This window comes from Bos indicus, chromosome 14 (assembly GCF_029378745.1).
Source record: "Bos indicus isolate NIAB-ARS_2022 breed Sahiwal x Tharparkar chromosome 14, NIAB-ARS_B.indTharparkar_mat_pri_1.0, whole genome shotgun sequence".
NCBI lineage: Eukaryota > Metazoa > Chordata > Mammalia > Artiodactyla > Bovidae > Bos > Bos indicus.
In genome coordinates, this window is record NC_091773.1 from 45314697 (window position 1) to 45341298 (window position 26602).

Consider the following 26602-nt stretch of genomic DNA (forward strand, 5'->3'; position numbering starts at 1 on the left):
TAACGAACCTGGACTTTGCAGCCAGACTGAGGTTTACATACCAGCTTTCCCACTTGATAGGCACATGACCCTGGGTGTTTCTTATGGTCTGTGTTTTGGCTCCCTTGTCTTTGAAATGTGACAATAATATCTACTGCATAGAGTTGTTACAATGAGGATTAAATTAGTTAATATTTGAAAAAAATGTTCAGAACACTGCCTGGCATATATTAAGCCTATATAAATGCTTTTAAAATAAAATAAAGTGTAATTTAAGCTTCCTTTATAATACTTCCCTAGTGGGTCAGACAGTAAAGTGTCTGTCTACAATGCAGGAGACCTGGGTTCGATCCCTGGGTCGGGAAGATCTCCTGGAGAAGGAAATGGCAACCCACTCCAGTACTCTTGCTTGGAAAATCCCATGGATGGAGGAGCCTGGTAGGCTACAGTCCACAGGGTTGCAAAGAGTTGGACACAACTGAGTGACTTCACTTCACTTCACTTATAAAACTTTCAAAGAGTTACCTCTTAAATCTTCACCAAAAATAAAAATAAAAAAGACTTGCTGGCAAAGACTGTCTTTTACATAGAAATGTTTAAAGCAGAACTCTGATATATTATGAGTCTAGAAGCTCCAAATCTGTCAAGTTTATATCAAATCTTTAACTGAATTTCAAAGTGAATTGTATAAAAAATAGATGACCCCCAAAGATTATCAAATGAATACTTTATTAGAGTCATAACACTTATAAAATAAATTTATTTTCATCATGGAGTTACCAGATTTTAAGACCAACCAACACGTTCTCATTTTTACGGCTAAGGTATACAAAGAAATTCTCAAATGCTATAATTTTTGTTCAGTGCTTTGTCAGTCAACTCCCAAATCTAGATCATGATTTATCTACAATTCTAAGTATTCACAGTTAAATGACTTCTAGGCTTGGTTCTTTATGATCGAGAAGCAATCCATTTATAAAAGTGCCACCAAGGCAGTTTCATGAAATCATTTAATTTAATGCCACCAAGCAGCATGGACCTGTTATACCTTGGAAATAAAAATAGAATCTCACGACTAAATCTAGCAGACTTTTAACAATTCCAGCCGGAATGGATGATATATCCTTATGGCACATTTATGACTTTGTAATAGACCATTTATAATACAGGTTTAAGTGTGTGGTATGGAACTGGAAAAACCAAGGAAGTTGGATTTTTATAGAAAAGCTATGATAAAGTCACAAGACTGGTTTCCTCTTGCCACATATTAAATATACCTTTTATCTTTACGGTTACATCACAAACCAAACCCTAATAAGATTCCTCTTCCTAAGGGATTGTTACATAAACAGCATTTGATCACTGAGCATTGATTATGCTGCTCATTCAGGATTGTTCCATGTTCCACGAACTCTAACTGCTCAATTTATACATGGCACTTGTAGGGGATGATTCAACCAAAATACAAAGGGCTGAAAGTATAAAACAATCAAAAGCCCTCTTTTCCCAGAGGTAGCCCTCTTGGGGCAAGAGATAAGTATCTCATTTGGACAGGTGGTGTGAGCTGGGGCCTAACTCTAACTTGTTCTCAAGCCATTTTGGCACTTTGTCATGACCAGGGTCTCTGAGGTGGGTTAAAATACTTTTCTGTGCTATTCAGCCAGAGATAGCTTTTGTGACCACTGTTGCTTGAAAACTGAGTCTGTGTATTTCTTACCAGTGCAAAACAACATAGGACTATTCTCTAGATGAGAATCTACAACTTTAAGTTACATCTCATGTTCTGTGTGAATTTAACTTAGAGTCATGTAAAAGAATTAGAAGTAAAAAGTTTACCCTTTGGAGAGCTCTATTGGGTAAAGCCTCAGATATCCACATAAAAATACTCACCTATTCATGCACAGGACAAACAGCTGCTATTTGAAGCATAAATAAACCCAAAGTAAAACATCAGGTACTGTATACCCATTTCAGGAGTGGCTTAGGGGTCTCTGGGGCTCTCGTTTTAAGAATGCCAGGTAAGCATTTTGCTCAGTTGTTAGGAAAACACTTAGGTGGATTAAGCCACTAGGGTTCACTTCATAAATTACTTTTTCTTGTACTCAAGACTCTGCTTGAATTAGCTTGAGATGCTATAGCTGCTTCAAGGGTAAGTGTTTGACCATTAACCCAAAGGCAATGTGATTATTGAATGAGACTAAATATTATGTGGCTCGTCAAATTCACTTTAGACCTTTGAGGATCAGTTCAATAAAATACAAAACCCATAACCAAGGTTTTAAACCAGAGGTCAACATACGACAGCCTGTATCCCACAGGCCAAGTCCAGCCTGCTGCTGGTTTTTGTAAATAAAGATTTATTGGAACATACAGCTACACTCACTCATTTCATATTGTCTGTGGCTGTTTTCATAGTAACAGCAGACGTGAGTACTTGTGACAGAGACTGTGTGGCTCACAAAGCCTAAAATATTTACTATCTGTACATTTAGAGAAAAAGAATGCTGATCTCCATTTTACACTAAAACACAGAGTTCGGCGGGAATCTTATTTTAAATGTGTTTTTCTTCGGGAGTTTTAGTTACCTATTAAAATTAAGGTTCAGGTGATTTGGCAACTAAATACAAGAGATACCCCTTTTTCATGAATGACGTCTATGTATTTTATGGATGTAAAGGGAAATTTTTTTTAAAAATGAGAAAAAAAGAGAGAGATAAATGTAAAACTAAAGGCCATTTCTCTGTTTAACATCATAATAAAATTTCCATCCATGAAATGAACCAAACTTATACTTAGATTCTCTCTGTATACCAAACAATTATTTGAGGGATATTGTTATATCTGAACAAAACGGTACCCAAATTGATCAAGACATAAAAAGTACACAAATGAAACTAACACACAAGCAGTTCGTCTTTAAGGAGTGTTACGGTCGCCATCTTCGTAAAGCCAGCCCCAAACTGCAACCATAACAAGCTGTCGTCACAAAGGCAAAAATCTAAGAAAGAAGAAACAAAAATTCTTATCAGATTTATAACACTGACTTTAAGAAATCATTTGTCCAAAGGAACAACTGTCTGAAAACTGATCAGCCTCCTTAAAGATACTTCAACACTTAAGAAAACTAAATCACTAAGATGATTTAGATTCATCTTTTTTTTTTTTTCTTGGATGACTTTAGCCCCTCATACCATTAACCCCTTCTTTTAAACATTCTAGCCCCTAATAATGGGATATCATTTGTGGACAGCCTTGGGTTGAGCTTTTGTTCACACACTGGACTCACTTGTTAGGCACTGGTGAGACCCCTAACATGGTGCATATTCAAAACTTCATGATGAGATGTCTACCTGCACAGTGATCTCACAGCCACACACAGTGCAGCTCTCAGGGCCCGAGGATGGAGCAGATTATTTCTGTGACAATGGAAGTGACTGTAGAGCTAAACAGAGAAAACCCACAGGAATGAATCATCAGGTTGGCGTGGGAGATAGTTCTCAAATGTGCATGAGTTCTGAATTACTGTCCTTCGTATTCAAAAAGGATTTTTTTAGCATCAACTATGAATGCATCGGTACATTTGGTACATACAGACAAGTAACAGGCATTGTCCTCACCCTTCTGGGGTTTATAATCCACAGAAAACTCCCCAAACCATTAAATATGTTAAAACATTATGATGTAGCACAGGAATCCTTTTTCCAGGAAACCAGAGCTCTGAGAAGGAATATCAGATCCACGTACGAAACATTTTTACAGTGTAATTACCATGCTGCTACTTTCCCCACCCTTCTTCCGCTGGTTGTCTCTCAGATACAGCTCTCTTTTTTAAGGAAACTTTCCTAGCGTACAGTTGCTTTCCAATGCTGTGTTAGTTTCTAGCGCACAGCAAAGTGAATCAGGAATACATTCACATACATATCTTACATCTCTCATCTAGACATTTCTTTTCTGTTGAAAGAGAAAGACCACTTTATTTTAAAGTACAAATGTGAATATTTACTTAGAACATGAAAAGAAATCACAACCGCCATGAATTCTGAAAAGCTGACAAATGTCACAAATATTCCAAATCGAAAACAACTTTGTTTTACTATCTGCCTGATAACATCTTACTTCTGAGGACCCACTTTCTTTGCTATCCTTTCACAAGACTATTTCAGAAGACAATAGCATGAGAGAGATTTTGTAATCTTGGATAAAATCCACTGTTTCTTCTTTGATGATTGATTAAAATTTGTTTTGTTTTGTTTCGATAACAACAAAAGTTTCTCTCGGTTTTATACGTATTTGTAGTAACATGAAAACTGTGCAGGTTTGTCAAATTTGAGAAACTCTCTATCATATTTCATACATGATTTATAAAATTTCAGGATATTTCAAAATTTCTTGAGGAATGATGCTCTTAAACCATAAATCTCAAAGTGTAAATCTTACCGCACTTTGAGTTGCTCATGTGTAGTTACAATTGCCCTCCATGTCTTCCTTGTACTGGCAGATGATGAAATTCACATTACCCCCATTGAATTCTGGGGGCCTTTATGCAAGTGGTTCCCTTAGTTCTATTTATAATACTGCTCTAATGTTTGCACGGAATTTCTGATAAGTTCCATCTCAAATGATTCTCATAAAAAAAAAAAGCCTGGTGCATTTTTTATTTTATGTCACGTATACAACTGCCAGGAGGGAGTTTCTGTTTTGACCAGGAGTCCACTTACATTTTTGTGCATCAGTTGATCTGATCTGCAAGGTGCTTCCCCTTGTTGTGAGTCAGTTCATCAGCTCAGTGGATTTCCCTCACCACTCTGGGCTGACTGGTCCCTGCATGAATGACTACTTTTGATATCTATTACTAGTGAAAAGGAGTTCTCTCTAAGGCAGAGGTCACCAACCTCCAGGATCTAATGCCTGATGATCTGAGGTGGAACCGATGAGAACAGAAATAACAGAAATAAAGTGCACAGTAAATGCACCACGAATGTGATGTGCTTGAATCATCCTGAGACCATCCCCTGCACCCCTGGGCCGTGAAAACACTGTCTTCCACAGAACTAGTCCCTGGTGCCAGAAAGGCTGGATGGAGACTGCTGCTCTAAGGTATACTGAAATGAAAAGTGAGGGACTCAGTAGAACATCACAAATGAATAGCTCATGCACTTAAGTGTTATTAAAACTCAGAAACTAAAGATTTACGTGTATGGGTAAAATGGGGGTTAATGCAGAACTTAAAGCATGGAGAAGTTTACTAAGGCAGCTTCACTTAGGCAGAAAAAGGGAAGGACAAATCTGTGTCTGTGACAAAGACCACGTCTGAAGCTACATGGAGTAGAAAGCACAATTAATTCTTTGCACAATGTAGACTTTGTTGCGCAAGGCCAACCACTAGCACTCATGTAGGTACGGTCTTATATAAATGTCAACCTCCTGGTGCTTCAGTTTCATCATCCACAGCACTGGGGTAATGACAGTACTTGGCTTGGTTCATAAGGTTAACTGTACAGATAAACAGCTATTATATGTTTAATGCTGCTGGCTATTATTAAAGAAAACTACTGTTGCCAGAGGAGTTTCTTAGAGACCTTGATGGGGGAGGGGAAGCGTGGGTAAACCGTGTTCACCCCACACTTACTGTGGCTGCCACGTTTATGTTATACTGGTTATCACTCAGGAGTGGCTGCACGGTCATGGTTCTATTGCAGCGTAGGTCGTGCAGCGACGTGGTGGCTGCCTCCAGCAAAAAGGCTCCAAAGTAGAATACGAAGACTGTAAAATGGTAAGCGAAGTCCTGAAACAGGATGGAAAAGAGAGTCATCTGCCAGTAAAGACAATAAGCTTTTCCAAGAGTTTCTTATTTCGAACCAAGTTTAGGTTCAGGAAAAACAGAACCTTTAATCAAACAGTCTTTAACCACATTGGCCATTTCTTTTGGCTCCCTTAGCAATGTCAAGCTGTTAGAATCCCAAGGAAAATCAACCAACTCGTTGTAATTGGCACAGTGGCAAACCTTCGGATAGACTGAATTTTATAAAATACATAATTCAGTTTAGATAAGGCACCACAGAATTCCTGTCCTTAAAATTCAAGTAAAACAGCATTTACATTATATCTTGTTAGAGTAATTATATAACTATATATAATAACATACACAAATTTCATAATTAAGTTTTTATTTTTGAGCAGTTTTTATTTTTATTCATTAGATTGCCGTTCCATACACTGAAAGATATAGAATATCTATGAAATCATTGAATTCAATACCATATCTCTAGACATTTTAAAAAGCAAAATAAATATATACTTCTACAAAAAGTAGAGGAAGTTTTCATGCAAAACTCAACAGTTATTAAGTTATTTTATCTGTCACTGGCATTAATGTGACACATAACTATTAAAATTCCCATTGTCTAACCTGACTCAATGTACCATCAACACACTGCTGGGTATTTTTGTTAACAATTTCTATAGCAGGCACTTCACATTTATTATTAATCACCCTTACAACCACCATTTATTATTTCCATTTAACAAACAAGGAATTTCCTCTTCTTTTTTTGGTGAAGTGATGAAATGACTGTCCCAAAGCCCCACAAAGCTGAACTTCTGAAGGGAGACCTCAAACCTACACCAGTCTGTCTGATTCCAAAGTCCATTTGCTTTCTTTTCTATCAAACTGTTCTTGATACAACTATAGTACAAAAAAAAAAAAAGGAACACTGCATGGCTTTTATGTAAATGCCCATTCAGCAAGCAAAACTGTCCAGAGAAATTGTTTTTATTCTCCCTAGAATAATAAGGATGAAGTTAACTAACTAGGAGTGAGAATAACCAAAGTACAATGGTAAAAATGCTTTCTACTTAACACTTCTCATTTATAAATTGACCCACCAGTGCCTTCAAAAGATGTAAGAAAAAAGTTATATAATATACTAGCCACATGTCTAATCTATAGGAGAAATGCTTAAACATTTACATGTGCTTAGTCAATAAATGTTCACTGATGAAGGTCAAAATCCAATGTCACTACTTTGAGAGAGAAAATGCAATAGTTGGGTCTTACTTAAGGTAGTAATGAAGACTGAGAGAAAAATACATTTCAGACCATTCAGACTCATCTAATTTACCAAAGGGGACTCTCAGGAATAGCTCATTTCATCCCAAAAGGAATGGGAAGAGTTGGATGACATGGCCTGAAACTCTTGGGATGATGTGGTCTTTGCCTTCTTTGCCAGCCTCATCTGATGTCACCATCTTTCCCCTTTGAACATCAGCCATGCTGGTCTCATTTTGGTCCCAAGGAATCACTCTGTACCTCAAGATTGATACTCTTTACACGTGGCAATCTCTCTGACTGAGTCTTCCCACAACCAATGACCACGTGCCCCTACCCTCCAGCCCTCTACACACACACACACACACACACACACACACACACACACACACACACACCCTCCAGCCCTCTACACACACACACACACACACACACACACACACACACACACACACACACACACACACACACCACTGTTCCATTCCTGCCTAATTTTGCCTCCTCCCTCCTTGGGCTTCCCTGATGGCTCAGCAAGTAAAGAATCCACCTGCAATGTAGGAGGCACAGATTCATTCCCTGGGGTGGGAAGATCCCCTGGAGAAGGGCATGGTAACCCACTCCAGTATTCTTGTCTGGAAAATTCCATGAACAGAGGAGCCTGGCAGGAGTCCATGGGGTTGCAAATAGTCAGACACAACTAAGCACATGGCACATATACTCCTTTACAGGGGCATCAGAACCGAGTTGTGGCAAAGGCTTTCAGATCCAATCCTGTATCCTCCCCCAACATCTTTCATAGGTGTTACCATCCAATAAACTTCCTGCACGTTCAGCTGTGTATGGCTTGGGTCATACCATCCCATCCTTCATATTAGCCTTAGGGTCCCATGTACCGCAAAGTATGCGTTTCCCAGGTGGTGCTAAGGATAAAGAACCTGTCTGCCAATGCAGGAGACTTAAGAGACGTGGGTCCAATCCCTGGGTGGGGAAGATCCCCTGGAGAAGGAAATGGCAACCCATTCCAGGATTCTTGCTTAGAGAATCCCATGGACAGAGGAGCCTAGTGGGCTATAATCCATGGGGTCACAAAGAGCTGGACATGACTGAAGTGACTCAGCATAAAAGTACCCTAAAATGTAAGAGGAACTCATGGCAACAGTGGTGAGAAAATCACTATGTCAGCTCCCGGAGTTATAGAATCAGGCATGTCACCTGTATTGGGGAATTACACATCTTGGAAAAGCATCTCCTGGTGTCCCCCTGGGCCCTTGTAGGGAAGGAACACTTGATCTTGAGACAACAAAAGATAAAGTATCCAGAACTGCCCATTATGAATGATGTTCTCTCAAAGCCACTAACTCATAGTCACAACACTGCTTCTTCAGGTGGGAAGGGGACATCAGAGTTCAAACTGAGCTGGGCTAGTGGGCCTGAGTCTGTTGTGTGAGCAGGTGGCCCAGGCCCCCATGTCACCCACCAGAATGGGACTGCCCTCCTCCCTCAGCCCAAGCCTATAGCCACATAAGGGAGGAGATCCCCAGGGTCCAGATGAAGGGGAAGAAAAACACCTAAGCTTGTTTCTCATGATGGGCTGTCACAAGGCGAAAAGGGATAGCAGCTGTATTGAGTTCAGTTCAGTCACTCAGTCGTGTCCAACTCTTTGTGACCCCGCGAATCGCAGTAGGCCAGGCCTCCCTGTCCATCACCATCTCCCAGAGTCCACTCAAACTCATGTCCATCGAGTTGGTGATGCCATCCAGCCATCTCATCTTCTGTCGCCCCCTTCTCCTCCTGCTCCCAATCCCTCCCAGCATCAGAGTCTTTACCAATGAGTCAACTCTTTGCATAAGGTGGCCAAGGTACTGGAGTTCCAGCTTCAGCATCATTCCTTCCAAAGAACACCCAGGACTGATCTCCTCTAGAATGGACTGGTTGGATCTCCTTGCAGTCCAAGGGACTCTCAAGAGTTTTCTCCAACACCACAGTTCAAAAGCATCAATTCTTCAGCGCTCAGCCTTCTTCACAGTCCAACTCTTGCATCCATACATGACCACTGGAAAAACCATAGCCTTGACTAGACGGACCTTTGTTGGCAAAGTAATGTCTCTGCTTTTCAATATGCTATCTAGGTTGGACATAACTTTTCTTCCAAGGAGTAGGCGTCTTTTAATTTCATGACTGCAATCACCATCTGCAGTGATTTTGGAGCCCAAAAAAATAAAGTCTGACACTGTTTCCACTGTTTCCCCATCTATTTCCCATGAAGTGATGGGACCAGATGCCATGATCTTTGTTTTCTGAATGTTGAGCTTTAAGCCAACTTTTTCACTCTCCACTTTCACCTTCATCAAGAGGCTTTTTAGTTCCTCTTCACTTTCTGCCATAAGGGTGGTGTCATCTGCATATCTGAGGTTATTGATATTTCTCCCGGCAATCTTGATTCTAGCTTGTGCTTCCACCAGTCCAGCGTTTCTCATGATGTACTCTGCATATAAGTTAAATAAGCAGGGTGACAATATGCTTTAGAGACACGTTAAGAGCTGGCTGTGGAAGAGCAGTTAGGGAACGTCTTCCTAATGGATGGAACTCTGAGTGGTGCAGCACGTCATACACTTTGTTAAGAAAGCAAAGTGGCCCAACGTGAGAACCCACAGAGACTCATCCGCAGTGGGGAAAGGTCTGGCAAGCTGGTCAGGGCCCTGGAAAATAAAAGTTCAGAGACAAGGAAGAATGGAGCAGCGAGATGGACATACGGGATTAAGCATGAAATGTGAAGTGTGACCTTTCTTTTATGTGGTCACATCCACTAGAAGCATCCATATGGAAGATGACCTGGCCATTTGATGCAACCAATTAAAAAGCAAGGGACATTACTTAGCCAACAAACATCCATCTAGTCAAAGCTATAGTTTTCTAGTAGTCACATATGGATGTGAGAGTTGGACTATAAAGAAAACTAAGTGCCAAAGATTTGATGCTTTTGAACTGTGGTGTTGGAGAAGACTTTTGAGAATCCCTTGGACTGTAAGGAGACCAAACCAGTCAATCCTCAAGGAAATTAGTCCTGAATATTCTTTGGAAGGACTGATGCTGAAACTGAAACTCCCATACTGATGGGAAGAACCGACTCCTTAGAAAAGACCCTGCTGGGGAAGACTGAAGGCAGGAGAAGGGGATGACAGAGAATGAGATGGTTGGATGCATCACCGACTCGATGGACATGAGCTTGAACAAGCTCAAGGAATTGGTGATGGAGTCCTAGTGTGCTGCAGTCCATGGGATAGCAAAGAGTTGGATACAACTGAGCGACTGAACTCACTGATCTGGTTCCTGGCATTTTGGGTACATGAACAGAGTGGCCATGGCTGGGGAGGCGCGTCTATGTCATGGCCCAATAGTGCGGACTCCCAACAGCCAAAGCTGACAAGCCTCTTATCCGTATACTTCAGAAGCCAGAAAGAATGAAAACCACAATCACAGAAAACTAACCAAACTGATCACAAGGATCACAGCCTTGTCTAACTCAATGAAACTACGAGCCATGCCATGTAGGGCCACTCAAGACAGATGGGTCACAGTGGAGAGTTCTGACAAAACGTGGTCCACTGGAGAAGGGAATGGAACACCACTTTAGCATTCTTTCCTTGAGAACCCCATGAACAGTATGAAAAGCTGACCTACCTCTTGCCTTTTCTGAATGTTGAATGTGCCAGCAACAGAGACTGATTCTGAGACCCTGACATGGTGCTTTTCTCACCTGGTATCAAACTGATGAAACTCAGTTCCCATCTTCCTGGGAGGCATAAAGTTTCATTCTCACAAAATGGACACTCACTGTGAGTATGGATTTGCTTTTCCTCTCTGCAGAACCTCTGCCACTACCACTGTCCAGGGACTTACAGAATATGCCTGATTTATCAGCATCCACTCAATACATCTGACCAAGGGATTAACTTCTCAGCAGAGGATGAGTGGGAATGGGCCCACAACCCTGAGTTGTATCCTATCCTGCACCATCTAGGACCCGCTGGCCTGACAGCATGCTGGGATGGCTGGCTGAAGGCACAGCCTGGAGGAACCACCCTGTGAGGATGTGTGGCCATACTTCAGGATGCAGTAGATACAATGAAGAAGAGTTTTCAACATGGCATCGTATCCCCACTGGAAGAGTGGGAACCAAGGGTGGAAGGAGTTTCTCCTCTTACCATCGTCACTCCCAGTGATCTCGTGAAAGACTTTTTTAACTGCTGTCCCTGCACTCTGGACTCTGCATGATCAGAGGTCCCACCCCGAGGGGTGTACTCTTGCTAGAGGATCCAGCAAGCAGCCCATTGACTGTGAGCTATGACTGCTACCTGTGTGCTTTGGTTCTTTGTGCTCAGGGGTCAAAAGGTGAGAGAGGAGGGGTCACCATCTTGACAAGAGTAGGTGTGGCTGCTGATACCCAGGAGGGCGGGAAGGAGTCTGTGTGGAACTTGGGCGCTCTACTCAGGGTCCTATTAGAACCCTCTTGCCCAAGTGTGAGTAAAATGGAGCAACACTGGCCTGAAAAGGATATAGTTACCAGAGGGGTTACAGTCCTTCAGGCAGAAGGGATTGGATTATACCACCAGGTAAACCGCAGAGACCAGCAGATGTGAAGTGGTGAGCAAGAGGAGTTTAAAATGGTCAACAGAGCCGGGGAGGTGACCGAGACCAGTTGTGGCTCTGAGACCAACTCAGTCAGAGGGGCTGCAGTTTGTCTCTGTAGCCTCTCTAAGTTCTGCTTCAGGAAGAGAGGTACACTGGGACCTTGGAGGAGCAACGCCCCACACATATATGGTGGAGTGGATCCACGGGCTGCAAGAAGTCTGGGGCATCTTCAGATGCACGTGTGTCCCTTCTAGACATAGCCTGATGTTCCACTGTGAGGACCATAGTCAGCTGACAGCTTTGGCTTCAGTGGATTTGGGATCTACTGCTGAGACTGGGCTAAGCCCATGTTCTTTGGCAGCCCACAGCCAGTGATGGTGCAGCGTGGACACTGACACCTGGCCACTTTCACCCAACACAAGAGTCTGAAAGGGAAGGCTGTGCTCTGAAGCTTCACACTAGGCTGGCGAGGACTTGGTCACACTCTAAGACTTCTTTGCTTTATCTTACTTCCTTCTTTTAAAGGTGTTGCCTCCTCCCCTTTCCCTCAAAAAACAAAACAAAACAAAACAAAACCCACACAAAAAAACTCTTGTACTTCAAAATCCATCTTAGAATCCATGTCCCGGTGGCCTGGAGATGACATATATATATATATATATATATATATATGCACTATTCTCATTCCCTTTTTGGCCATTAACATAATTATAATTATTGCATCAGGCTTCCAGGTGGCTCAGTGGTAAAGACTCCGCTTGCCAATGCAAGAGATGCAGGTTTGATCCCTGGATTGGGAAGATCCCCTGGAGAAGGGATAGGCTACCCACTCTAGTATTCTTGGGCTTCCCTGGTGGCTCAGCTGGTAAAGAATCCTCCTGCAATGCAGGAAACCAGGGTTCGATCCCTGGGTTGGGAAGATTCCTTGGAGAAGGGAAAGGCTACCCACTCCAGTATTCTGGCCTGGAGAGGTCCATGGACTGTAGAGTCCCTAGGGTCACAAAGAGTTGGACACTGCTGAGTGACTTTCATTTTCCAGTATTATAGCCAGGAAAATTTCATGGACAGAGGAGCCTGGCAGGCTGCAGGCTGCTGCTGCTGCTAAGTCGCTTCAGTCGTGTCCGACTCTGTGTGACCCCATAGACGGCAGCCCACTAGGCTCCTCTGTCCCTGGGATTCTCCAGGCAAGAATACTGGAGTGGGTTGCCATTTCCTTCTCCAATGCATGAAAGTGAAAAGTGAAAGTGAAGTTGCTCAGTCGTGCCCGACTCTTAGCGACCCCATGGACTGGAGCCTACCATGGACTGGAGCCTACCAGGCTCCTCTGTCCATGGGATTTTCCAGGCTGCAGTCCATGGGGTTGCAAAAGAGTTGGATGTGACTGAGCAACTGAGTACAGATACAATTCTTGCATCAGTTGTATAATCATTTCCTCACTGCTACTGTCCACTCCAACAAACTCTCTGAGAGCCACTCCCAGTCCTATCTTGTTCCCCATATTTCAAGAGACTTAGGAAGGATCAGGTACATCCTAGGTGCTCAGTATATCTCCCTCCACCCTTGCCTGGAGAGCCACACCTGTGTTTATATTTGGCCACTCTGGATATCTTATTCCAGTTCCTGCTCTGTGTGGGATGTGTGCACGAAGGTCTTCCACAATTTCACTCATTGTTTTGGACAATGAATGTTATTTATTCTAAGCCAGAGGGTCTCAAAAGTGAGTGTGCATCAGAAGCACTTGAAAAGTTTGTTAAAACACAGACTACTGGGCCCCAACCCCAGAATTTCTGACTTAGATGTCTGGGTGGAACCTGAGAATCTGCATTCCTAATACGTTCCCAGGTGATGACAGTGCTGTGGGGCAGGGACCACCCTTTGAGGACCACGTGCCTGAAGCCTTGGCACTCCTCTGTTAGCGGAGGAGCCCATCCCCTTTCTGAGTTTTCTTCACATACTTTTGCTTCTCTGCCAATCTTCCCAACACTCACACACCATAAAATGTAGCTCATCTGCCTTCACCACCAGTAAACTCAGGCTCAGCTACAGCCTGAATCTTTTCAGCAGCAAGTTATTCTCTCCTACAATCTTATCTCCAGACCATGTTTTGCTTCTTGGCTCAGGATCAAACTTTCACTAACTATTAAAAAAGAAAAAACTACACTGTATATAGAGGGATCTTCTTTTACACAATGGCAGCATGAAAAAAGGATAATAGTCACTCTGAGCTTTAATTTCCTCATTTGTAAAAATGAGGACAATGCTAGTTTCCCATAAGGTCAAACAGGCAAATGAATGTGACAACAGAAAACAAAGCTCAGGACACTTTAAGACATCAAGTGATTTCCACACTAGGCAAATGATCATGTGTGTGCCAGCTACATATTGAGGAATAAAGGGAAACCCCTTTAAAATTGTACAGGACCTTTTTTGGGGGGGATATCTTTTATTTCTCTAACATACATCTTTCCTTACCACTCCACCTCTCAAAAAAGGGAAAATAAATGTGATATCTCTTGTTTAAAGCTAGGTGAAATGACACCACCCTTATGGCAGAAACTGAAGAGGAACTAAAGAGCCTCTTGATGAAAGTGAAAGAGGAGAGAGAAAAAGCTGGCTTAAAACTCAACATTCAGAAAACTAAGACCATGGCATCTGGTCCCATCACTTCACGACAAATAGATGGGGAAACAATGGAAACAGTGAGAGACTTTGTTTTCTTGGGCTCCAAAATCACGGCAGATGGTGACTGCAGCCATGAAATTAAAAGATATTTGCTCCTTGGAAGAAAAGCTATGACCAACTTAGACAGCATGTTACAAAGCAGAGACATTACTTTACAAACAAAGGTCCGTCTAGTTGAAGCCATGGTTTTTCCAGTGGTCATGTATGGATGTGAGAGTTGGACTAGAAAGAAAGCTGAGCACCGAAGAATTGATGTTTTTGAACTGTGGTGTTGGAGAAGACTCTGGAGAGTCCCTTGGACTGCAAGGAGATCCAACCAGTCAATCCTCCAGGAAATCAGTCCTGAATATTCATTGGGAGGACTGATGCTGAAGTTCCAATATTTTGGCTAAATGATGTGAAGAACTGACTCCTTGGAAAAAACCCTGATGCTGGGAAGGATTGAAGGCAGGAGGAGAAGGGGATGACAGAGGATGAGATGGCTGGATGGCATCACCAACTTGATGGACATGAGTTTGAGCAAGTCCCTGTGGACTGCACACCAGGACAAGGAAGCCTGGTGTGCAGTCCACAGGGTTGCAAAGAGTCGGACATGACTGAGCGACTGATCTGAACTGAACTGAAATGGTATTATTACTTCTCCATCAAATACAATAAGAAAAACCATCTCAAAATTAAAATCTGCTTCTTTCCCCAAGTTAGAAGGGGGCAAGTTATTAGCACTTACTATATGTTTTTGTGTGTGTGTGTGTGTATGTGTGTGTTCTCTGTCCTGTCTGACTCTTTGTGACCCCGTGGACTGTAGCCTGCCAGGCTCCTTTGTCCATGGGCTTTTCCAGGCAGGAATACTGGAATGGATTGAAACTTCCTCCCAGAGATCTTCCTGACTCAGGGATTGAACCTGCATCTCCTGCATTGGCAGGCAGATTCTTTACCACTGGCACCACCTGGGAAGCCCAACATATGTTATCACATAGGATATTTTTATTTCACCATTTATACCAACACTAGAAAAAATACTGAGAAAAAAAGTCATGACTGAAGACATCAGTCATGAATGCTAATTAAATCTCGTATCAGTAAAAACTAGAAGCTATACATATTGTAGGTAACATCCCACAATGAACAGTTCTAGAAAATAATTTATCAAAATGCATTCCTACTTCCTTCATGCATGGCATACAGGTGACAGACATTAAACAATTATCATGGGGGGAACCAATAATTTTTTAAGCAATTAATGTTTAACAACTCCAGAAGGCAGCAATTAAAAATTGTTACCATCTGGTGACAACTGCATGATACGCATGGCTCAAAAATTCTCCTGGCTGAGTGTACAAAATAAATTACAAAACCTATCAAAAGCAACCATGTGGTCAGAAATGACTAAGAATGCAGAAAATCACAAAAGAAGGGGGAAAGGGTGCCCTTTCTAAATACTATGTAAGCATATAAGCAAATTTCTTGAAGGCAAGAGTTGGCTTTTTGAAACTATACCCACTATATGACAAGACAGTACTAATAAGCTCCATAAAGTGTACTGTGTGTTGCTGTCCCCAGCTTTCTCTCAGTAAAAGTGGACTACTCTAACTAAAAACCCATAGGATGAACTCTGCAGGTGACCTATGGAACAGACTGGTCATTTCAACTGCTCCTTTAATGAAGTGGGCATAATAAAAAAAAAAAAAACATGCTTTATTGTATGAACACCAGATACAATGCAACAAAAACTGTGAAGAAATACAAGTTTAGAAAACCTAATTAAACCTAATAAATTTAGAAAAAATATTAATGCTTGGGCTCAATACCAAAAATAAGGCTCAATATGAGCAAAAGAGAAAAAGAGGATATGAACGTACATCTAATAAAACCAGGAGTGATATTAGAAACATATTTTAACAATTGGTAAGACATGTGCCTCAACCAGTTAGAGAGAATGCTGAGCATTGCAGGATCCTGGAGACTCACTACTTTTCCAAATATTGACTCATTACTTGCAGGGCTATTAGGAGGTCCAGGAAGGTCCCAAAGAAAGGGTCAGGTTATGGGGATTAGGAAGAGGCAGTAGGTTGGGGCAAAATCTATATATTAATTTAGTACCAAAGTACCAGTAGAGCTGTTCTGCTGGTACATACTGGCCAAGTACTATCTTCAAGTCTGATATTAAAAGAGCTTGGTAGCACTCTCCAACATGAAGGATTGACTGATTCATTCATATGTTATTGAAAGAAAGTCAGGCATTTAGAAAAAGGCAATAAGCATCTATAATATTTATAACTTAAATGGGGATTTTTGATCTTCATCACTTGAACAATAATTAGAAATCTTTTCTCATCATTAATGAGAATCAAGGCAAACATGAGAAATACATTGTGTCAGCAACCTAAGAAATAGGACTTCGTAAGTTTCAAACTGCAAGCCTCAACACATTTAAGGAGTTCGATGATTTACTGATCACTTACTATAAATCAGACACAAAGCTGAACGCTTAACAATACATGGATTCCATTGTTTCTTAACAACATCTGGTGAGGCTGGTATTATTATTATCATTTTACAGAGGAAGAAATGAGGCTCAGTATTTTGCCCAAGGCTACTTGGTTAGTAAGCAGACCCAACTAATCTCAAAGCCTGGGCAGGATTATAACCAGTGCACTACACGTCCTCCTTAGCTGGCCCTGGCTGACTGAATGGGCAGTCACATTTGCTAGACTTCACTGCTGATAACATCTGAGATGATGCTCCTCAGTATGGTCTATAAATAAGTCAAGAACAGATATTTTTTCTTGATGCTGAATAAAACACTACCACACATAAAAGAAAATATAAAGCCTGACTGAAGGTCTGATTTAAGTTTCTAACTGCCAAAGTGTGAAAGAACCTAGCGGGGGTTCTTCATGAACCTTATTAAACTGATCACCGATGGACTGCCTTTCATGCTCCACTGGGCCATGGACAGATAACCCCAGAGAATGAATGACCACAAGCATGAAAGAGATTTGACTACATGATACGAGAAAAAGGAAATGTAAGTTGACCCAATATAATGGTATCGTAATTTTTAAAATGGTGTCAATTGCAAATTCATTTCTTAAAATGTATCTACTCTTGCTAATCTAGGACAGACATTGAAAATAAATGTAAAATATCCCCTTGACTTTTCTAAGTTATCTGAAGAGTAGAATACAGAGCTACTTGTTTTCTGAAAAGAATATATGTATTTGGTATCTGAAGCAGGAATCAATGGAAAACTTTAAGATATATGGCACAGCATCCATCTCCCAAATGCATCTGTTCAATAGTTCAATAACTGTAATGTGATTCATTTGTTGTGTGAAATAAAATCGTCTTTGCATAAAGGTCATCTAACTCATAAGGGAGTAACAGAGAGATGGTTGAGGTATGTCAACGCTGGAATTGCACAAACTGGGACCCTGCTGTCCAGTTGGGCCGGCCGCATGGCAACACAGCAGCCGCTGTGCTCTGACCTCTTCTCTCCCATTAGAGGCAATGGATAGAACCAGAGATCTGGCATCTCAGGACAAAACAAGATACTCATAAGTTTCTCGCATTTTCCAGAAAGAGACATAAAGATCCCTTACCAGGAAATTCCAATTGGCATTAATCTGAGTCACCACGCCAGAGAGGAACACGCCCAGGAAGAGAAGGGAACAGACGAAAGCTGTCACAGACACGAACATGACCCATCCTTGCAACAGAGGTAGAGGAACATTGGAGGAGGCGACTAGGATCCACACGAGTCCTCCGAACACCTGCAGGGGAAAAGAAACACAGTGACAGACTTGGGCACAGAACTGGACATGCCTGCATCAGGCTTCCTCGCTGTCTTAGCTCCTCCCCAGACCCCTGCATGTGTTCCTGCAACCCCGCCAGTGACTTGTCTCCATCATTACTGGAGATGCCTTCTCTCAGCTGCAAGCAAGAGCTTCTGCTCTGAGGCCTGATCCGACTCCACACCTATTTCTGAACCCGCCTTTCTGCTGGACTCTTGTCCTCAGTCTATGACCAGGTTCAGCATGCTTTCACCATCTAAAAGTGTTTTCCTTTAAAAGAATTTGAAAAAGAATAAATATATGTATGTGTATTATATAACTGAATGACTTCGCTATACACTGAAACACAACATTGTTAATCAACTATGCTCAAAAAAAAAAAAAAATTAAGCATTTTCCTTTGGCTTTGCTGCCTCTCTAGTTTCCTCTCTAAGAATTTCTTTTCAATTCACCGTTTTTACAAATCTATCTCTCCACCTCCTCTCCTTATTACCATCTACTGGCTTCTGCTCTCGCCACTTTCTCGGAGAGTCTATTAGCAAAGATCAGCCATAAATTTCCAACCTGTCACTTCTCATGGCCATGCTTCAGTCCTTATCATGACCTATTCACATAGGTGAGATTTGCCAATACGTGGTGACTCAGATGGTAAAGAACCTGCCTACAATGCAGGAGACCTGGGTTTGATCCCTGGGTTGGGAAGATCCCCTGGGAGGGAACAGCTACCCACTACAATATTCCTGCCTGGAGAATTCCATGGACAGAGGAGCCTGGTGGGCTATAGTCAGTCCATAGCGTCACAAAGAGTTGGACATGACTGAACGACTAATGCTAACTGAATAGCTGTAGTACTGTACATGATTGGAGAAGGAAACGACAACCCACTCCAGTATTCTTGCCTGAAGAATCCCATGGACAGAGAAGCCTGGCAGGCTACAGTCCATGGGGTCAAAAGAGTTGGACACGACTCAGCAACTAAACCACCACCGCTGTACATGATAGAAAACGATGAAATCTTATGTGTTGGACATAATAAGTACTTTAGGTATTTCTACACCTAATATTCAATAAATACCTATGTCTGGCACTGTGTTGGGTGAAAGGCATAAAACGGTAAACAATGGTCTCAGCCATCACAGAGGTCATAGTGTCTTATAGTAAAGGAAATTAAGTAAGTCTCTCAAATGCTGCTTCATGTGTGGCACAATTGGGCAAATGCTGGGTGCTAAATCCAGATGTGAAAGTCAGAAAACACTGCCTAAAAGCAACAACTCAAAGGACAGTGCAAGGGAGAAGGGCAGAGGGCAGAGGGTTTCAGGGCAGGAGGTAAACCTTGACATGATTTGGGGCAGGGGGGCAGAGGGGCTGAGAAACAGCCTGGCAGAGCTGAAAGGCAGAGCTCCGGGTGATGGAGCAGCAGGCTGGGACGTGACAGCAAAAGAACGGATGAAGAAAATACGCAGATTTATGGCTGGGGCAGGTAGCAGTGAGTGAGAAAACAGAGGAGGAGGAGGAGTTAGCAGGTGAAGACAGTTTTATGAATCTGACAGCAACAGTCTCCTCCATGCTACCACCAAAGAGATAAAGACTAGGGACTCTCCTAGTGGTCCAGTGGTTAAAACACCTCCCTGGTTGGGGACCTAAGATCCCACATGTCATGCAGCCAACAAAAAGAGAGAGTGTGAGATAAAGGCTACACATCCTTTACAGGGTGTTCCAGGCCCTTTATGAGCTAACCTGTCTTTTCCATACTTGTCTCTTGCCACTAAGCCCCTCACATCTTACATTATAGAAAAAGAAATGTACAGTCCAGAGACAAAGCTCTTTCACAGTTGAGTGGCCTGACTTATCTTGGCCCAGAATATTGTTCCTTCCCTATGTGTTTCTGAGAAACTCCCATGCATAGCTCACCATGGATAGCACATCAACCAGAAGGCCTTTCCTGAGTTCCATCCCACACTCAGGCCATCTTCCAGCCCTCTGGGCAAACTCCCTATTGTGGATTTGTTACATGGATGAGAAACATGTATTAATAATTAATGCCCCTGGCTTTCAGACCAACTTAACTACTAGACCTTCTTGGCAGCAGGCTGTCTTATATGCCTCTGTATCTAGTATCATTTATTTATCTACAAGTTAATTCTTGCCTAACTCTCGGTCAGGCATTGTGTCATATCTGGCAATGAAAACCTAGGTTATGGAAGTATCCTGGAGACACAAATAGGTAAGTGGGAATCAATCCCCAGCTCCACACACAATACCACAATATAGGTGACGTCATAGAAGCAGGTTATGTCTGGCGTATGGCAGGCTGTTAGATATTTGCTTCGTGAACAAACAAGCTCTTATTTCCCATGGGAGAACAAGCGGAGCACCAAGTATTAAAAAAACAATAATCATGTGTATCTTGCTAGATAATATCCAACTTGCTCATTAGAAGTTAAAAATACAAGTATTAATTCGTTTCTTAAAAAAAAAAAAAAAAGAGGCCCACACAATTCATTAGTACTTTGAAAAACATTTTGGAAAGCCTAAGTTATCACTTGAACAACAATAATGAAAGAGCCAGTCTAATAAATTGATAATAATGTTGTTATATCTCAAGTCCTAATTCCAAACGAAACATGAACAATCAACCCGGAAAGTTTTATGAAGTAAATCTAAGTCATGAATATTAATATATATTTTAAAATATATAACCATAACCTTAGTAGCTATGAAAGAAACAGTGTTCCTGGTAAAAGATTCTCTGCTCTTTCTTACTGTTTAATACATATTTGAAGGTGATAAGATCTTCCATTTTTTCTTTTTTCTCAGCCTCTTCTTCTTGGTACATTGTTCTTACTCTCCCCCCAACAAATAAGCAACATTATTTTAAATACTACTTAAGAAATATACATCACTACTGAATATCTATTAATTCAAGAATCATTTTTGAGACTCCAGGTGTCAAAATAAAGAATAATAAAGAACAACCTGCCACTGTCCATTGGGGACAAGCAGACTCAGAAGGATAAGCATCATTATACGATACAAATGTTATGATCACGTGACACCTCTAAAGAAGATGCTATATGATGTCTTGGAATTAAGCATAACATGTAATAAACCTGGACTGGACCTCAAACTGGCCAGCCTCAAATCTGCTGCCAAGCACTGTAGAAGGACACTGAGAAAAAAGGTGGAAAAAAAAAAGGCAAGGTTCTGTCTCCAGGAGCGCTCAATAAGGGAGAAATAGACACCATCAAATCTGATTCAGGAGCAGATTGTGGTGAGTGCTATAAAAAGAGCTCAACGCTGTGTGCTCCGGGAGATGGGGAGAGGGAAGAAGGAGCAGAAGGGGAAGAATGCAGAAGGCAGGCTGGGGAGGCAGGCCCTGAAGCAGGCTTTCAAGGCAGATGAGGGCTGTGACCAGGGATGCTAACGTGACACAGTAGAGATGAACTGTCCTTGTCAGACCCGAAACTACTGTCCTTCCCATACCTCAAAGGCTAGGAAAGGGAACTAAGTGTGTATATGAGAAGAGAACAGACTTGCGTTCCTGTCTGTGATGTGGGTATGGCTGGAAAGAGGGGAGGGGAGGCAGGAAGGTGTATGAATGCCTTCCCCTCTGCCCCCACAAATGGTTTTGCACGCATGCGCATGCACACACACCCACACTCTACATCCTCAGATCAGAGATTCTGTGAAACCCAGATTTAAGTCTTGCTCACTGCAGTAGACAGAGGATGGGCCAGAGAAGAGAATTAAGCCACTCTGGAGATCCACCTTTCTCGTTGCAAGACTGTCACATTGGTGAACAGGTCCATAGGGCCTTGACACAGTATTTCTCCTTACTCCACAATACACTACCTCTTCTTTTTGCCAAAAGCTACTTTTCTCCTGAGCATCCAAATCTGGCTCCAACTTTAAAAAAAACTGAGCCTTTACTAACATTACCAATGTTGAGTATATTCTCTTCACCTGATTCTAGGCATTCCTAAGTTCAGAATATTTACCAGCCACGTTAATTATCAGCATCCTTATTCAGAAGACGTGACTCTGGAGGAAGCTTTGTTTTTAGAAGTGAAAAGCAGAACACAAAAATGGTTAAAATCCGAGGGAGAACAGTCGATAACATCTTGCAGCAACTGGAGCATGCACGTGGCCTGAAGAAGCGGGGAATGCCAGTTCACTGGTGGTGTGTGTGCCTTGGATCTGAGTCCACTTCTGACCTCTTGTCTATTATGGCCTTCCACCACTCTCTGGTGTCCTAAAAAGTCTGATAATTACATACAAGACTCCTTAAGGCACCACCTTTTGAAATTTCTTCCAGGAATAAAGTCAGGGCTCATGACTTTGAATCTCAGCCCTGACAAGAAGACAATCCGACTTCCAGGTAATGCAAAAGTAAATAACCTCTTCAAGCAGGTATCGGTCTTCCCCTCTTACCCCTTGCCTCCTGAGCTCAAATTTAAGTGTACTTGGCATGCACCTTAAGTGCTCAAATACACCCCGAGTTGCAGTGACTAAGTTGCTACCCATTCCTAAACCCAGGGGTCTCCTTTGTGGCTTAGTGTATGCTCATCACTTCAGATTGGCTCCTACAGGCCAGAGGGTGTGACCTGGCTGAAGCCTTGCCATAAGAAAACCAGGCAAGCATTCATCCACACATCACACCAAACTGAACCCTCACAGTTGGAGCTAAAACATGTTTTCACTAGAAACTGTGGACAGACAAAAATACGTAACCCCACGGGAAACCATGGTCTTGAGTAACTGATAATTCTGGCTGCATGGATTACAGGCTTCTCAACTTGGTTCCTATTTGGATGGCCTTCCTATGTCCCCAAAGGATGCCTTTTGCAAACACCCTTTTTCTTTTCAAATGTCACTTATTTCCTAACAGCGTGCTTTTAAACATGCCCTCCGACAACTTAGCTAATAATTTCCAAACCACTTTGACACCTTCATCTTAGTATACTCTTATTATTCACTAAATAAACAGGCCAATTTCTATGCTGACCTATTTTCGGTCAATATTTGGAATGAGACCAGGAAAAGGTAAGTGAAGCTGAAGGTATGAAGGGCTGGTCAGACTGCCCCTAAGGAGAAACACTTCAATACTGTGAACTTTCTGTATGTAATGCATAACCCTCTCTTTCCAATTTCCCTACTATTTACATATTGGACATTTCATCACTTTATATCAGTGGAATGAAAAAACCAGAATGCCTAGAGGAAAAAAACGTCTCCCAACCTGGCTTACATATGAGGTTAAAGCTGATGAGGCTAAGAGAAATATGAGCTAGTATTTACCTAGCTCTTGTGTTCCAAGCACTGTTCTGAGGGTTTTATTTGTACCAACTTAAGCCTTACAAACACTGAGAGATAAGCACTATTATTATTCCCATTTTATAGATAAGCTATTCAAGATAGAGTCATTAATAACTTTCTCTAAATCATACAGTTAATAAATATTAGTCCTGGGATCTGAACTTATACTCTTAACATTATGCTATTCCAGCCCCCAAAAGTCTAATGTTTATTCCAGAGCAGAGTTTTTGTAATTTGGCCATGGATTGGCTTGGGGGAAAGGGCCAGACTGATTCTCCAAAATCATATCAAATTGTGTAGGTAAGTGCATATACATTTTTTCTGTATACAGTCTTCTGTATACAGTCATATATAGTCTTCAATGTCCATCAGAATCACAAAGGGGTTTGAGGCCCTCCAAAAGTTCAGAACACCTTATCTTCTTGATAATCTCTCCTATTTCAATGGATGCCGACCAATCGGGTTCCTGCACATGAAACAATATGGTTAAAGGACGTTTAACATGTTCAGACTATTTATCTTCTAGTGACTAGATCACCTATAACTCTGTTTTATATACAACATGTGTTCCAAAGAATGTTTTTAAGTGGAATATACTTCAGTCAACAGATACAATAACTGATAGATGTATTTACAAGGCAGCCCATAAAAGTGCAAAGTCATTCACGACATGACTGCAGTCCAGTGGAGATAGCACGGGGGAGACTCCTGTCAGCCTCTCCAAGCTCACCCTCTCCCCTGCGGTGCTCCTTTCCCTGCTGCTCTCTCTCTGCACTGCAGCCTCTGCCTTTCTTCCCCTGCATACAAAGAGGCCATCACACTGGTCCATGCTTCTGCCCAGCATGCTGCCTTGAGACTTTTTGTTGGATAACAAAACTCTGCTACCAAGTCTTAACAGAAAGACTTCCCTGAATGGTTGAAATCAGAGGCTCGCATGCATGTTTTGCCCACTGGATTGTGAGGTCAGAGTCGGCCACATTGCCTAAACATCTCTGTATGCTCAGAACCCAGGCCAGCACTTTATACTGAGGATGCTCAATTGCATTCTCTTTGAAATGAAGGAAACTCACCAGTGTGTTTAATAGATGGTTCTAGAGGACATTGCTCCAGAGGAGCAGCTTGAGACGCTGGGAACACACTGCTGTCTGGAGCTTGGCTCATTCCTTGGTACATGGTGGGTGTTCAAAAATAGGCATGAAGACTTGGGAAGCAGGAACATGTCCTTCTCAAATTTTAAGTTATTATTGGCAACACCCACAGCCTCGTACAAGATCTTAGGAGCCTAGGGTGGCAAGTTATGGGGAAGCTGGCACCTTTTGAAATCTAGCTCATGATACCTCTTTCAATCTTCTTTCTAATTCTTCATTTGAGCCCAAGATTTTATTCAGTTTACCTATTCTACTGCAATGGCCATGGGACGAGTGACCAAAGTAGTGCCTGTCTTGTGCCTTGCCCCATCTACCCTGGCTCCTCTCCATCAATCACCATCTGCCTTCTCACCATGCTGATTTCCATTCAAACTGTTCCTGGACTAGCCCTGGTACAGTTCTCAGAAGCAAACATTGTCAAGGTGTTTCGTTTGTTTTGTTTTTAATCGGGGAAAAAAAGGACAAATTCTGAGAAGCAACAAGAAATGACATCTACAGAAAAGACCTAATGCAAATGAGGATTTGCTATTTCAATTTACATTTGAAAGATTTAAAAATACATTTGACAGTGTCATCAAGAATTAGACTTTTTCCTTGTCCATCTGACCTAAACTTCCATTTTGGTTTCTCAAATAGCTGTTGCTGCTGCTGCTGCTGCTGCTAAGTCGCCCCAGTGGTGTCCGACTCTGTGCAACCCCATAGACGGCAGCCCACCAGGCTCCGCCGTCCCTGGGATTCTCCAGGTAAAAATACTGGAGTGGGTTGCCATTTACTAACCCTAAAATGGAAAGCCCATATTATAGGGAAGATGTATGTTCTGGCTCTTTTTTATTCTTATTTATAATTTCCCTTGATTTTTAAAATCTGTTTTTCATATGTTTATAGGTAGCAAGTTATCCTCCAGGTTAAAATGTTCATGCAGAAATACCAATGCTTTAGCATCAACAAGGACTGTACAAGTCATTGCCTCTTATCTTTCTTTTTATCCCCCTTCTTCTGAAAGCTATTACACAAAAGTTAGGAATGTCATCTCTGGTGACTATTCAAGGGCATGGCCCTTTTCATATAAAATAGGACACAGGAAAGTCAAGTAAACTATAAGCTCCTGAAGAAGAGTCATGACATTTTAGATGTTGGGCAATAATAAGTGCTGGAGAAGGTGTGGAGAAAAAGGAACACTCCTACCCTGTTGTTGGGAATGTAAATTGGTACATCCACCATGGAGAACAGAATGGAGGTTCCTTAAAAAACTAAAAATAGTGATACCATATAATCTAGCCATCCTACTCCTGGACAAATATCCTGAGAAAACCATATTTTGAAAAGATAAATGCACCCAAATATTCATTGCAGTATTATCAACAATCGCTAAGACACGGAATCTGTGTTCATTGACAGACAAATGGATAAAGAAGATGTGGTTAATACACACAATGGACTCAGCCATAAAAAGAATAAAATAATGCCATTTGCAGCAACATGGATGGACCTAGAGGTGATCGTACTAAGTGACGTAAGCCAGAAAGAGAAAGATGAGTATCACATGATACTGCTTATATGTGGAATCTCAAAAACGCTAAAAATGAACTTACTTACAAAACAGAAATGGACTCACAGATGTAGAAAACAAACTTATGGTTACCAAATGGGAAAGTGTGGAAGGATAAATTAGGAGATTGGGATTAAAATATATATACTACTATACAAAACAGAGCATCAATAAGGACCTACTGCATAGCACAGGGAACTATACTCAATATCCTGTAATAACCTATAATGAAAGAGAATGTAAAAAAAAATATGTACACTGATATATGGAGAAGGACATGGCAACACACTCCACAATTCTTGCCTGGGAAATCCCATGGACAGAGAAGCTGATGTGCTACAGTCCATGGGGTCACAAAGAGTTGGCTATGACTTAGTGAGTAAACAACAGCAACAATACTTATATATATGTATAACTGAATCACTTTGCTGTTTGTATGAAACTAACACAACAC

At 41.7% G+C, this 26602-nt stretch overlaps 1 protein-coding gene across 1 annotated transcript in view; it reads right to left on the minus strand.

Moving 5' to 3' along the window:
- Positions 1–689: 689 nt before the first annotated feature.
- Positions 690–26602, minus strand: part of MAL2 (mal, T cell differentiation protein 2) — a 33234-nt gene continuing 7321 nt past the window's right edge. The window contains exons 2-4 of the mRNA XM_019974021.2: positions 17944–18114; positions 5609–5764; positions 690–2977 (exon numbers count right to left, since the gene is read on the minus strand). Of these exons, the coding sequence (XP_019829580.1) occupies positions 2906–2977; positions 5609–5764; positions 17944–18114 (399 nt within the window). The 3' untranslated portion in view covers positions 690–2905. The remainder of the gene's footprint in view (positions 2978–5608; positions 5765–17943; positions 18115–26602) is intronic.